Raw genomic sequence first — 15,949 nt, 5'->3', positions numbered from 1 at the left:
TTAATATAAAAACTTGCGTATATACAAGGAAAGGTATAGTCCAAGTTGAAGTTTAACACTTCCATATGACAGAAAATGCTAAAGCATGATATTAGCGCGTTCAAAATGAAAATTAAGCGCTTAAAACAGAATAGTAAAGCGTTTAAAGTATACAGCGCTTACGGACACAAAAATCAGTGGCCGGAACGTTATAGGCTAATTATAACAAAAACAGCAATCAGACTGCCTGTGCATTTTAATAATTTATTATCAAAAATACAAACTGTAACAGTTACATGTCAAAAAAAAAAAAAAAAACAGTTTTGAATAAAATAAAATAAAATTTGTTCTTTAAAATAAATTAAACTTATTAGTAACTTAGGCCCTAGTACAAAACAAGGCAAAAAAAAACAAAACAAATAAATACTGTAGCAAAAACGCTGTTTGGTATAAAAAAAATACAGTGGAAAATGAATATAATTTTTATATTGTTCAAAAGGAAAATTTAATAAATGCACGGCACATCGCACAACGCCAAAACTTAGAATAAAAAAGAAGGCGGCAAACAAATCAACAGCCTAAGTATTTGATTAAATTGTTTAGAACAACTATATTTAAGACAAAATGTGGAACAAATAATAATCAAAAATATCAGAGCAAAGCCGCAAACTGCCATTAAGACGACGGATGAGTCTTGACCTGAAACAACAAATTGCAAACATCAGACTAATTTTTCTTACAGAATAAAAAACAACTTCTGCATTTTATAAAAACGAATAAATAAAAATATGTATTTATTTATTTGTATAGCCTACCTGTTATAAAAATACCCGTTTTTTTTTTTAATATAGCCTAACGGATAACAAACAGAAACACTACAAAAAGGAAATTAAGCATTCTTACCTAAGCTTTCAATTCGATTTTATTTTTTTCATATTATGTGAGAGGAACACCAGCTTGTCCACATTGTTGGGAAGAAGGGAGCTTCTCGACTTGTTCACAATGAAGCCGGCCTTTGAAAAGATGCGCTCTGATGGAGTGGATGTGGAAGGGATACAGTGGAGGCGTTTAGCTGCTTTAGCGAGCTTTGGATATCGATGTTCATTTTTTTGCCACCATGCCAATGGTCCCGAATCAACCTTTGTTTTATCTGACAAGTACATTTTTAGTTCATCCTTCTCTTCTGCATGCTCCTCCTCATCAATGGCCATCAGCATGGATATCTCGGCCTGCTTTTTCTTTTTCGGTTCGGGCTCACCCTCCTCTGCAGGGCTAATGCTGTCATGATCACTTTCTGGCGCAGCTTCTGTAGATAAACTTTCTGCCAGATCCGACACTGTGGAGTACGCATCTTCTCGTTCGTGTTGGTCAAAGAATGACAAGCTCTTAAAACGTGGGTCTAAGACAGCAGCTTGTATATAAATGCTGGTCGCGATATTTTCCGTCAGTTGCCATCTCGTGTCAATTTCTTTTGCTAGTTCTGTCTTTAGTGCTTTTGTGGTGGGACTGTCTTCGTTGCGCAGCACCAAATGGCGTCTCTTCATGTTTATTAACATGGGCAGTGTGGCAGATAGGGATGCGTTTAAATCCTGAGAAAGCAGCTCAGTGAGAGTGATCATAGGCTTTAGCACTGCGACCGTGTCCTCCGCTATCAGCCAATGTGCTGTTGTGAGATCTAGACCTCGTTCAGACCGTTTGGTAATTTCAGGGTCTGACAGCACAGCTGTAACCGGCCATCTCTGTTCCAAGAGTCTCTCCAGCATGAAGTATGTGGAGTTCCATCTTGTGGAGACATCTTGGATAAGTTTGTGTTCTACAACATTCTGCTGCTTCTGTTTATGAGTCAGAGCTGTTGTAGCCTTGGTACTTTTCTTGAAATGCCCCACAAGGCGTCTAGCAGCAGCGATGCATCGACATATGGGGTCAGTTTTAAGAGCCGCGTTTATGCATAACTGTAACGTGTGCCCCGCACAACGGACGCCCTTCGCATTACCCCAGGATGGATCATCAGAAATCAGTTCTGTGCACAACACCATATTAGCGGCATTGTCATGTACGACTGCTACCCTCTTTTCTCCAGGTATTTTAAATTCTTCCATCACTTCACTGAGTCGCTCTTTTATGTTGGTAGCTGTGTGGCTCTCCTCCAGCACTTTTGTTTCCAACACAAAAGAATGTAGTTGCCAATCTTCAGACATGAAGTGTGCAGTAACGGTCATGTAACCCTCACTCTTGATAGAGGTCCATGTGTCTGTTGTAAAGCTGACTGCTGTACAACTCTGTATTTTCTTAACAAGAATTTCTTTAGTCGTGTTGAACTTGCTTGTTAAGCCATGCATTATTGTGTCGCGTTTGGGAATGGTGTAGCCTGGTTCGAGGAATTCAAACATTTCTTTGAACCCGTCACCACGGACAACGTTGATTGGTCTCATATCAAGCGCAATGAAATCGACAATTTTCTCTGTGATTTCTCGCTTTCTTTTCTCACTTAGAGGGGGTCTCAAAACTAATCTCTGCTGCATCATTGTTGACTGCGAAGTCGAAGCGCACGACGCCACATCATCGCTGCTATATTGTGGATGAGCCTAGAGACAAATGCATGTCAAAAACCATGAATATGATTTAACTTAACAGCGCAAATGTGTTTATATCCTTTTTGTTTAAACGAGGGGCCATGTGGTGGTTAACGTTACTACTTACATGTTTTAAATGATAAGACATATTCGATGTTGACGAGTGATAGGCAAATGTTTGCCTGCAGAGTTTACAAACAGCCTTTTTAGGGTCGTCCTTCGACTTTTCAAAATGATCCCACACTTTGGACTTTTTTCCTGACATAATTATTAGCATCAGCCAGACACCTCTCCCACAAGTGCGCTTTGGTATACCGCGAGGCACGAGATCTCGTTGATCTCTCGTTGCTTTGATGTCATATCATACACTGACTGCGCAGCCTCTGATTGCGTAATTTTGTCACGTGATTTTTTTTGCGACTAACCGACTAATGAAAATGTATTCGACCAAGCCCTCTTCATATCGACTAACCTTTAGTCGACTATTTGGGGGCAGCCCTACCTGAGACCAGAGATTTCTGTATTGTGTGTCTGGAAAGAAACCTCTGATGACACAAAAATCGTCATTTATCGTCATCAAAGGCTCTTCTGTCCAGAGGCGAGAGACTCCAGCCAGTAGGAGGAGCTCGTCCCGCATGTCTTCAACCCGCCCATAGGGGGAGCTCACCATAAAACACCGTCTTTCAGTTTCGAGTCGACTAGTAGCCTAGCTGTATCATTTCTCCCGACACTGCCCTCTGTAACCGGGAGGCGTGGCTTGGGCGTGGCCTCGTAGGGCAGCGAAGCAAGTGCATTCTGGGAGTTGTAGTCTTTCATCCACATGAGCCAAAACTACATTTTCTGGCTTTTCTCAGTCTAGAAGGCACCAGCTTCTAAAATAATTTCACATTTCTACTACATAAATTACCCAATTTAAATACACATTCATCTTTCCAGCGGTGAAATATCCCTTTAAAGCAGGGATTCTCAAACTCGGTCCTGGAGGGCCACTGTCCTGCACAGTTTAGCTCCAACCCTGATCAAACACACCTAGCTGTGAGTTTCTAGTGATCCTGAAGACATTGATCAGGGTTGGAGCTAAACTGTGCAGGACAGTGGCCCTCCAGGACCGAGTTTGAGAAACCCTGCTTTAAAGCAACGCTAAGAAACTTTTCCTCTTCGGTCCCCCTACAGGTTGGAAGTGGAATTGTCCATTACCGCTGTTGTAAATAATTTTTGTTGCATTATTTCATGAAAGTATGATGTATTGCGACATCCGAAACGAAGAAAAACTAAATAATGACTATTGTAACGCTTGACGTAAAGCAAGTCAAATTTGTAGTTTCTTATGTCTCATCAGAACTACAGAAACGCGACCCGATCTGGCAATCTTGCATAGTGCGGTTATATCAGATATAGGGCCGCAAATATGCCTTTCACCCTGTTACGACTTGATGAACCACTGATACAATTTTGGAAAAATGTTCCTTAGTGTTGTTTTAAAGATTATCAATAGAGGTATATTTGTCCCCACCAATCGCTGTTCAAGTTAAGGTTGCGTATGATGACGAAAGCATGTTAGCGCTAGTCCTCCCAGAACCCATAGAGAATGCATTGCGTGGAAGTCTATGGGAACACTGGGCGATTCTCGGCCAGAGTGAAATCGCCCAAAAAGAGGCAGTACTCTACAGAACGAGACTCGCCGCTGATTGGACTATATCCAGAGGCAACAGTGACGGCTAGCGTAACTCTGAGGTTGAATCATGGGCTGAATGTGAATGTGATTGAAAAGTCCCTTTCACACTTTGGTGGTGGAGCGTCGCCCTATCGCCCTAATGAAGAAACCGGCCCTGACTTCATTCAGCAAATATGACACAGGCCGCTGTTATAGCTTGCTCTATACAAACAGCAGCTGGTTATGGGACTTGTTTTTAACCGTGAAGGTGATAAATATCATAATATATTAAAGATGAAACACCTGATCCGGCTCTGATTGCCCGTGTCTGCCGTCTCCCCCGTTTGCTGCTGGTATTTGGTTCGCTCCAAGTGCTCCATGTAACTGTGGATCATCTGCAAACACAAACACTCACGTTATCATTTGACGACACATGCAAAGGCATCTTTTACACAAGCACATGGTTCTTACCTCTGTGTGTCTCTGATGGAGGGCGTTGTACTCTTTCTTCAGCTCGGCTTCCCGCTCTTCTAATCGTCCAACTAAAAACAGAGGAATGTTAACTTGTGTTTTTATGTGTTTAAACGCAGGTCTACTGTGATCTTAGCTTCTGACAGAGAGGCTTTTCTGTATGGATCTAAACAGGACAGAAGTGACACGCTGTAGTAGCAACACACAGCCAGAAGGGGGCAGTACTGACACAGAAATAAAGCAGCACGGGAAACTGTCTCTCAGGAAATCTCTCATTATAATGTGTTATAACACTAAAACCTTAAAAAACACACCTGGGATAAATACACCCCAACAATATAGAAGGAAAAGTTCACACATACATGAAATGGTCATATTAACATTGTTTTGAAACGGTGGGGAAATTCCCACATGACCTGATGACTGTGGATCTTGTGGTCCATCATCATCAAATATTCACGATGCTGATTAATGGGTTTTAAATTTGACAAGCCTCATAAATAATGTCTTCGGCTAGTTTCAGGATCCTCGTCTCACATCTTCCGTCTGTAATGTAACTTAGAGACGATAGTGTTGAGAGTGTAAGATTACTCTCTATGAATCAGTTTGATTCTGTATCAGTGAATCGATTCACAACTCTGATTCAAAAATGTGTTCATGTCATAAGTTTTATGTTTTTATGTTTCTGTCAAATTTTTAATGTTTTTGAAAGAAGTATTTTCTGCTCACCAAAGCTGCATTTAATTGATAAAAAATACAGTAAAAATTTTGAAATATTATTCCAATGTAAATCAGCTGTTTTCTATGTGAATATACAGTAAAGTGTAATTTATTCCTGTGATCAAAGCTGAATTTTCAGCATCATTACTCCAGTCTTCAGTGTCACATGATCCTTCAGAAATCACTCTAATATGATGATTTGATGCTCACGACACATTTATGATTATTATCAGTGTTGAAATCAGTTCATATTTTTGTGGAAACCGTCATGCATTTTAATTTTCAGGATTCTTTGATGAATATAAAGTTCAAAAGAACAGCATTTATTTGAAATATAATCTTTTGTAACATTATAAATGTCTTTACTGCCACTTTTGACCAATTTAATGAATCCTTGCAAAAAAAAAAAAAAAAAAGTTGTTTTAATAAAAATGAAAAATAATAATAAAAAAAAACTTTGACCCCAAACGTTTGAAAGGTAGTGTACCTACATAAGCAAAAATAATTAAATATCATTCTTCCAAATTTTAACTGACAACAGTGCAAAAAACATGCCTTGACTATTGCATCTACCTTTTTAGTTGCATTCAACATGGCAACAAAAGCTATTTTGGTCATAATTATGGTTCCTGGGGAAGAAGTATAATAATCAAAATTAAAAAGAAATTGTACAAATGTAGAACAGTGTAGAAATTATAAAGTCTCTGTAAGGTTGATTTGCTATAAATCTAGGCATTAGAAAGTTAGCTATGGGAACATAGTAAGTGAATGAAAGTGTGTGTCCATGACAGTCATTCATCATATCAGACACTTATATTATATCCGACTGTATAATCCTCTGACTCAGTGGCCATTTATGGTTACAGTAGGGAAACAAAATATTTCCGTTAACCACAAAATGGGAAGTTCCTGCACAAACACAATTGATTTAACCAGAATGTTGAAGTGCAGGGGACACAGTTTTTAATCCTCGTTCAGGACACCGAAAGAGTTGATGAGATTCAGTAGATGTGTGTGTGTCACCTGACAGGAGTGTTTACGTAAAGTCCCCGGAGCCCAGCCTGGCAGTAAAACACGGTCATACACACATCATGTGGCCGAGTTCAGCAGCCCTTAATCTGTAATCCAGTTCAGCCCGTTCTCAGTTAAACACGGTGTGTGCAGCAGGGCCCTGTGAAATCCCTGTTATTTTTTCCCAAATTACACATTTTTCCTTTTAATTTTTTTTGGACTTTTGGACAATTGTAATGGTTAAATTAAATTTTAGTAATCAGAAAGAATGTCTAATTAATTGAAATCATGAAACTTAGACAATTTAACAATAATTTATTCCTTTTTTTTTTTAATTACATGTTTAGGGGTCATATGAAATACATATTTTTTTCCTCAAATCCCTTTTATTTTTTCCCAAATTCCACATTTTTCCTTTTTTTTTTTTTTGGGGGACTTTCGGATAATTTTAATGGTTAAATTACATTTTAGTAATCAGAAAGCATGTCTAATTAATTGATATCATGAAACTTAGACAATTTAACAATTTATTACATTTTTTTTTTTTTTAATTACATGTTTAGGGGTCATATGAAATACATATTTTTCTTCCTCAAATCCCTTTTATTTTCCCCCAAATTCCACATTTTTCCTTTTTTTTTTTTGACTTTTGGATAATTTTAATGGTTAAATTACATTTTAGTAATCAGAAAGAATGTCTAATTAATTGAAATCATGAAACTTAGACAATTTAACAATAATTTATTCCTTTTTTTTTTTTATTACATGTTTAGGGGTCATATGAAATACATATTTTTTTCCTCAAATCCCTTTTATTTTTTCCCAAATTCCACATTTTTCCTTTTTTTTTCTTTTTTTTGACTTTTGGATAATTTTAATGGTTAAATTACATTTTAGTAATCAGAAAGCATGTCTAATTAACTGAAATCATGAAACTTAGACAATTTAACAATAATTTTTATAAAAAAATGTTTTTTAAATTACATGTTTAGGGTCATATGAAATACATATTTTTTTTCTCAAATCCCTTTTATTTTTTCCCAAATTCCACATTTTTCCTTTTAATTTTTTTGGGACTTTTGGACAATTTAACAATAATTTATTAAAAGTTTTTTTTTTTTTTTTTTAATTACATGTTTAGGGGCCATATGAAATACATATTTTTTCTCAAATTCCTTTTTTTTTTTTTTTTACCAAATTCTATTTTCTCTATTCTGGATTCTATTTTAATGGTTTAATCTGATTTTAATAATCAATAATTTAGGAATTCTATGATTTTTCTTTTCTTTTTTTTCCCCCCAGAAATTCTGTGTTGTGTATTTAAATTTTTTCTGGCAATCAAATGAAGCCATAAAACATTAATTTATCTTTTAATCATATAAAATTAAACTTTTTTGCCAAGCAAAAACACGGAAGACAAAATGTGATTATTCCTTAAAAATAAAGTTGAATGAATGAAAGAATGAATGAATAGGAAGATACAACTGCGTTTCATATAAAATGCCATGTTTATTAAATATGGAGCTCAACGGCAACATGTAAAGGGAGAAAAGTAGCGGCCCTAGAACAGAGCCCTGAGGTACCCCGCAAGTTATAGGAGCAGAAGAATGATGATGATTCCCAATTTCCCCTGTGAAAGTTCCGGCCTCCAGGTAAGAGGAGGACCAACATAAGGTCACGTAATTTACCCAGACACACCGGTCACGGCAGTCAAACAGAAAAACATGATCCTTCATGTCTTAAGCTGCACTTGAGTCCACGATCAGCTGCTAATAAAATGTACATTTGCAAGAGCGCTGAGGTGAGGGAAAGCGGTTCACTTACTCTGATCTGCGTAGTTCTTGGTCTTGAGCTCCATCTGTCTGGTTTGAGCCTCCAGAAGCTGCACACGGTTCTGTAGATCCTTCTTGTCTTGCTCTTGCAAGTCCTCATACTCAATATATCTCTAGAGGAGACAGAGAGAGATTTTACACACACTGAGATATTCTACAGGTACATTTTTAGTTTTATGTTTTTTCATAGAAGACATTTCTTCTGCTCTCCAAGGCTGCATTTATTTGCTCAAAAATACAGTTAAAAACAGTAATATTGTAAAATATAATTTATTCCTGTGATCAAAGCTGAATTTTCAGCATCATTACTCCAGTCTTCAGTGTCACATGATCCTTCAGAAATCACTCTAATATGAGGATTTGATGCTCAAGAAACATTTCTGATTATTATCAGTGCTGAAAACAGTTGTGCTGCTTCATATTTTTGTGGAAACATTGATACATTTTATTTTTCAGGATTCGTTGATTAATAGAAATGTATTTAAAATATATATTTTTTAACATTATCAGTGTCTAATAGTTAATGTAATACTTTTGATCAATTTAATGCATCCTTGCTGAATAAAAGTTATTTATTTTTTAATTGCTTTGTACATTTTTAATGTGCATTTAAGAAGAAAAAACAGCCAATTTTCTGCAATTTTCTGAAGCATTTATTCAGCATTTTTGGATGACGACAAGTATATGTCACATGGGATGTGCCGATCAGACACACAGCAGGGTCAGGGCTCTCGGTTACTCCGGAGTGTATAAAAGTCAAGTGCAAAACACAAGGTCAACACAGCAGTGGGACGTGAACCAGGGGTCATTTTCATGATGGTGCAAAGCCATTTAACTCTTTCAGCTGGTGGAAGCCAGAGACCGACGGCTGCTGATCCGTCACTCATTCCTGCTTCACTCTCTCATACACTAAACATGACCGAGCCAATGATGGGCGAGGTCTGTGTGTCATTCCCCTCCTTCAGACACACACACACACACACACACACACACACACACACACACACACACACACACACACACACACACACACACACACACACACACACACACACACACACACACACACACACACACACACACACACACACACACACACACACACACACACACACACCTCTATTGTTAGATGTCACCCAAGCCCTGCAGCAACATGAATGAGCGCAATGGACCACAACACTAAGAGCTCCAATGAAATTCACAATAATGAGAGACAAATATGCAAGTTAATATGGTGTATATGCAATTGCATGAATAACTGAAAATTACCAGGAAAAACAAAATACAATCAGACAAATTACTGCATTATGTTATTTGGTAAACCAATGATGAAATGAGAGTTCATAATGACGCCTCTTAGAATCAATGACATGTTTATTTTTCCTCTTCCAACGCCAGGCCAGTTTCTACGGCTATGTTCATGGCTTATGGTTTAGTTCATGGTTTAGTTATACAAAAATAAAGCTGATGCATATGAATGCAAATATGGTGTATATACAATTGCATGATTAACTGAAAATGACCAAGAAAAATAATATTACAATCACACAAATTACTGCATTTAAGATATCAAATGACATATTTGTTTCTTTTTCCTTTTCCTTTTTTTATGTTCATGGCGAGAGTCAGGTTTAGTTATACAAAAATGTAACTAAATAAGAAACCTTAAGACTAAAATTTGATTTATTTGGTTAAAACCTTTTCAAAAGTATCTACAGAATAACACAATTCCTCAAAATGTGTAGAAGTATTATTTATAGTCCAGTAAAATGTTTAAAGAGTGGATTCTGAGGACTTTGAGGAATTTTCCCCTTGATAGTAAAAATGTCCATATATAGATCCATGTATATTGGGGTATGTTGTGGGAATATAGATATTATTTCCAGAAATTGCTGGTGATTGCCATTCGGATGAGTTTTAGATTTTTGGCTTCTTGCTAAAATCCAGGTGGATTTTGGCCCTTTTGATTTCATGGAAGAATTCTGGAAAAAAATGTGTCTGTTTCAAAATGTTTAAAGTCGCCCTGTGGTGAAAATCCAGCTTTTAATGTTGTTTATGTGTCTATGTGGTGTTTTTAATATGCTTTAAGACAAACCATGTGTAAATTCATAAGTCGACTCCATTGCTGAGTATTTTCTCCTTAAAACTGCAGTGAACCAAAGACAGTCTCAAAAACACGCTTTGAAATCGCTGGTGTTTCTGACGCCACAAACTACCTTGTAACCAATCAGATCAACGTGTGATTGTCAACCAGTGGATCTCTGAGCTGAGTGAGTGAGTGGAGGCGGGGCTCATTTGCATATTCATAGAACCACGCATACTAAATGAGGCAAGGGTGTCGAGTTACATTCAAGCTATTTTAAGGAATGAAGATATTTTTTCAAGGAAAAAACATTTAAATATGTCTATTTGGTGATCAAAGATGAGTTTTAAGGTATACAATTATTGACTACAGATTCTCTAGATGGGTTTTAATGCGTAGACCAAATGGACAAATGCAACTTGGTTTTCTTTTATATATTAATTGAATGCTGAATAGGCTGGATTTTCCTTGTTTGTCTCAGGTTTGATTGCATATGTAAAGAAGACAACATTCATTGGCTTCCACATGCAGACTTTGGATTGGTGATGTTCTGTAGACTCCCAAAGCCAATCGTATGCCTTGGTGGTGTACAGAATCCAAAAGTCGTATATATATGAAGCTGACAGAAATGCGTACAGACAGTTTTTGTGTGTGAGAACTTGAAACCGGATTCTATTGTTTATTTTCAGTTGGATTTTTTTGCTCGATAGGATTCATGTACTTGCTTCTGTAGCAAATACAGATATCATCAAGGCCTATATGAACATCAGAACCAATGACTTCACAATGCTGTCTATTTTAATACAAAAAAAACAAATACAGATAAAATCCAGATAAAGTTCCTGTTCATGAAGGCCAGACAGGGTTCGCGCCATCTTGACTCTAAAGAGTCTGTTCGATAGAAATAATTTAATGAAGACAGGAAAACGTCCTGTAAAATTAATTTGGTACAAATCCTTTAAAATTCCATGTTTTCATATTGTGTCATAGGCTTACATTTCAGCATCTAGGCAGCAATTGGTTAAAGCTATAGGACAACAATTAATGGGATCATTACTGGTATTTTCCTGGCTATGAATGGGATTTTTCCTGATATCCAGAAAGAGTTACAAAATTCTCAGCGGCATTTTCAGAAAAAGGGAAACTCACGGCTAAAGTAGTTCCGGCAGATTTCGACCGCATTACAGCTGCATATCACTACGCCAAATGATTTCAGTTATTTCAGACGACAACAGCAAAAGAACCAAAACCCACAACGACACTGACCACGCAAATAAATACAGTAAACAACAGGGTAAAAACAACAAATTATTTCCATGTTTTTATGTTATTATGTACGGAAAGCACATACTCCCTTTCTGCTGCTGAAACACACACACACACACACACACACACAGTACAGACACACACTCTTTTTATCAGTAAAATAGTTCAACAACTTAAAAGCTACATGACATTTCTCACTAGCGAGGAAATAACGGTGTTGTTCTTGAAGCAGATCAACTTACAGTTTCACTATTAGAGACGCTGATGCTGAACACTTGAGAGAGACTCCGTTAATTCTCTCTCTCGATAATAACTCACTGCATTAATAACTGCATAAATACCTGCATTAATAACTGCATTAACCGCATTAATATAAATAACCGCATAAATAACTGCATTAATAACCGCATAAATAACTGCATTAATAACCGCATAAATATCTCATGGCTTGACATTAACTTTTTGAGGCACCTGTCCTTCGGACAAGTAAATTTATGTTTTACTTGTCCATGCACAAAAGTCACTTGTCCGGGTAAAGATTTATAATTTTATCATTTATTTTTTTGTGTTTTGCTAATGCAGAATTCGAACAAACTGTTGAAAGCATCCAAACACTATCAATATGAATAAAATTCAGTTGAAACAGTAGAAAGGAACGTGTCCCAAGAATAGAGTTCCCCTTCAACAAGAAATAAGGATCTCCAGACTCCATAATACACAGTAATACTTTGCACGCTGGTGAGCAGTGTATCACCAGTGGTAGTGGTGACTCTTGTAGGTATCCTCAGTATTTGCAAGCTAGCTAGACTTACTGTATACTATATCTAAAATAATTTTGTAGACATAACAATTAGAGATGCACCGATTACAATTTTCTAGGCCGATTCCGATTTTTCATTGAGTTTGACCTGCTGATACCGATTTAAGCCGATTCCGATTTAATTTTTTTCTAACCACTTTACAGCACACACAAATATTTATTTTCAATCTTTTCTTTAACCCTTTCACGCGCAAGTTTAAAATATTCTAACTGCATAAACAACTGCATAAATAACCGCATTAATAACCGCATAAATAACCGCATAAATAACCGCATAAATAACTGCATTAATAACCGCATAAATAACTGCATTAATAACCGCATAAATAACTGCATTAATAACCGCATAAATAACTGCATAAATAACCGCATTAATAACCGCATAAATAACTGCATTAATAACAGCATAAATAACCGCATTAATAACCGCATAAATAACTGCATTAATAACTGCATAAATAACTGCATTAATAACCGCATAAATAACCGCATAAATAACTGCATTAATAACCGCATAAATAACTGCCATCAGTGGCTCAATCCTCCTTCAATAGCTCTAAAATGATGTTTTGGAATTAGCATCGGAGACGTGGGATTAGATGCGTAAGAAATTAGTCCCACACACAAGAAGGTTTTAAGGACAAAACCTGACAAATGTCTTAAAAACAACATCTAAACAAAGTTTTGAGGTGTGGTAACCTAAGTATAAGCGGAATAATTAACTCCGGGCCGTTGGAATTATTGAATTGAATTATGTACCGCATTACCATCTCAGGTGTGCATTATTTTTTCAAATACAGCCCATTGTCAATTATTCCTTACGTAATTCATTTTATCAGGTTAAACAAGCTTACGGTCTACAGTGCTCCTTAAACTCAGATTTTTTAATACAAACAACACAAACTCATAAGGTCATCTTGCCTTTATCACCCCTAAAAGTGTGAAGCACATACAGTATATTTGTCAGCCCAAGCTATTCATTTTAATCCGCCGCCTACGTGCGTCTGCAGCTCACATGAGCCTCTACCTGATGATGTTATCAAGCAACTGCCTCAAACTTCACACGGAGAGAAGTGCATCTGTGTCGTGTCTCTGCTGATAAAAGGAGGCTCCGGGACATCAGAGAGTCCTGACACACGTGTGTGTGTGTGTGTGAGGGTCTTATGATCTCAGAGCCGCGGGTCAAAACTGCATATCCCTGCTTAACCTCGGACTAAACCCCAGCAACTTTAACATCATAACAGATGGAAGCTTTCAATCCAATCCAATTCACATTTATTTGTGAATTTTCACAATACACATCATTCCAAAAGCAGCTTTACAGGAAATGCATGAGTCAGTTTAGAGTGATCTGATATCAGCGGTGACTATCTAAGTTATGCATTTCAGAAATGTACATATACAAAATCACAGTTAGCTAAAAATGTATTAATTTAAACAATGTAATAATTTAATGCAGAAACAATGAGCTCATTGAAGTAATGAAGTACTGCCTACTTCCATTACTACACTGTTAATTTGTTTTATTTACAGCAAGTAAAAAAGTCCATAAACATCTACAGCATGAAAACATAAAAACTCGATAGTCCGATTCTCAAACAATATGATTTTACTTCGAGAGGATGCATTAAATTGATCAAAAGGGCAGTAAAGACATTTATAATGTTACAAAAGATTATATTTCAAATAAATGCTGTTCTTTTGAACTTTCTATTCATCAAAGAATCCTGAACATTAAAATGCATCACAGTTTCCACACAAATATGAACTGTATTCAACACTGATAATAATCATAAATGTTTCTTGAGCATCAAATCATCATATTAGAGTGATTTCTGAAGGATCATGTGACACTGAAGACTGGAGTAATGATGCTGAAAATACAGCTTTGATCACAGGAATAAATTACACTTTACTGTATATTCACATAGAAAACAGCAATTTTAACTGCTTTTTTGTTGCCTTTTTCCCCAATCACATATTTTAGTAATCATCATAAATTAGGTATCATTTGAAAGCTTAAACACTCAAAATTCATCCTGTGAAAACTTTGAAATTGGACATTGTGATATCATGGAAATGGCACTTTGAACACTTTTAGTGGGCGGTGTCATATTTCATATTACAAAAATTATTTGAACTATTTTATAAACAACTTTTTGAATCCTGACAATACACATATCGTCAGAAAGGTCTGAGTCTCAATGTTCTATATTTGGCAACGCTTTTATGATAGAAGTGATATTGTGAAAGAATTGTATTAATATGTTACAGGAGAACACATACATTGTTTTTTATTGAACGTTGTGGCAAATTTTTGTATTAAGCCTAAACAAAATCTCAAAGGAACTTACATTTTTGTGATATCAACTTTAAATTTGGAACCCAACTGGGTTATACATATGACTTTGACTTTATAGGAATTTTAGAGTAAAACATATTTTGTGAAATATATATTTTATAAAATAGGTTAGTAAATTTGCTTTACAGTAAACTTAAACGTCTATAACTTTATTACACTTTCATTTTTTGAAATGCTTTCACTTCAGCAATAATCTGCTGAGTGTCTTCTTTAGAAAGAGAGAGAAAACTGCAAGCATTGATTTTGAGGAATAACATTGTTTTGGTTTTGCTTCGTCTCTGTGCTGATGAATATGAGCCTTCACAACAGATCATGCTTTCCAATGCACTCTGCTAGAGATTCATATGGCAATTTATCTGTTCAATAAAACACCTTACTCTCCTGTTGAGTGATAAAAACACCATCATCTCCGCAAAGCTTTTACAACATTTCAAAATCCCTCAGTTCTCACCATCTCTGAAAAGCTGAGCAAATGTTGATTCTTGTTTTATTACGAGCTCGGTCTCGTTCTCTTTTCTCCAGCAGACTCTCCTCTGTTCAGCGTTTGTTTAAAACTGGTGATTTCATATCAATCCTAAACTTGGCAGGGTTAATTTTGAACAAAAAGTTACATAGTGTACCTTTTAGGGATGCACCGATATGAAAATGTTAGCCGATATCGATAACCGATAACCATTTATATTTGAAAGCCGATAACCGATATATCGGCTGATAAATCAAAATCCACATTTTTATATAAATTTTGAGAGCCTGATTACAAAAACAAAAGTCTCATCATTTCCCAATCACACAATTATAACGCTCTCATGATAATGTTATGTAGCCGATATGACGGATTTGCACTGCAGAAGTTGCTATTTTCCTTTTTTGAAGTGATTTCAACCATATTTCAAGCAAACCCATCATGTTGAACAGTGGCATCTGAAGTGTCTCAGCTGAAGTAAATAATGCATTATTTATCGGCTTTAATATATCGGCCAAATTTTCAAATCAGGAAAAATAACAATAACATTAAAACTGATCATATATCGGACAATACCGATATGGTGGCCGATATATCGTGAATCCCTAGTACCTTTAAATTGTAATAATATTTCACAATTGCTATTGTATTTTGGCCCAATAAATACAGCCTTGGTGAGCATAACAAACTTAACTATCCCAAACTTTTAGTTAAT

The 15,949-nt window shown here is 36.2% G+C and overlaps 2 protein-coding genes across 6 annotated transcripts in view; both read right to left on the bottom strand.

Annotated features, from left to right (window-relative positions):
* The window catches only part of spag9b (sperm associated antigen 9b), a 96,408-nt gene that overhangs the window by 55,725 nt on the left and 24,734 nt on the right, over nt 1-15,949 (bottom strand). For all 5 annotated transcript variants that reach the window (XM_084134605.1, XM_084134606.1, XM_084134602.1 and 2 more), the window contains exons 2-4: nt 8,233-8,353; nt 4,678-4,748; nt 4,510-4,601 (exon numbers count right to left, since the gene is read on the bottom strand). In XM_084134605.1, the coding sequence (XP_083990731.1) occupies nt 4,510-4,601; nt 4,678-4,748; nt 8,233-8,353 (284 nt within the window). The remainder of the gene's footprint in view (nt 1-4,509; nt 4,602-4,677; nt 4,749-8,232; nt 8,354-15,949) is intronic.
* On the bottom strand, nt 231-2,913 carry LOC311095809 (E3 SUMO-protein ligase ZBED1-like). The gene is made up of 2 exons (XM_084134614.1): nt 883-2,913; nt 231-678 (listed from the first exon to the last, which is right to left on the bottom strand). The coding sequence occupies exon 1, from the start codon at nt 2,502-2,504 to the stop codon at nt 891-893; it is 1,614 nt and encodes a 537-aa protein (XP_083990740.1). The 5' UTR covers nt 2,505-2,913; the 3' UTR covers nt 231-678; nt 883-890.

The sequence above is a fragment of the Abramis brama genome (genome assembly GCF_963993115.1).
Source record: "Abramis brama genome assembly, chromosome: 14".
Lineage (NCBI taxonomy): Eukaryota > Metazoa > Chordata > Actinopteri > Cypriniformes > Leuciscidae > Abramis > Abramis brama.
The sequence above is the reverse complement of the archived record's forward strand: the minus strand, read 5'-3'. Positions and strand labels throughout refer to the sequence as shown.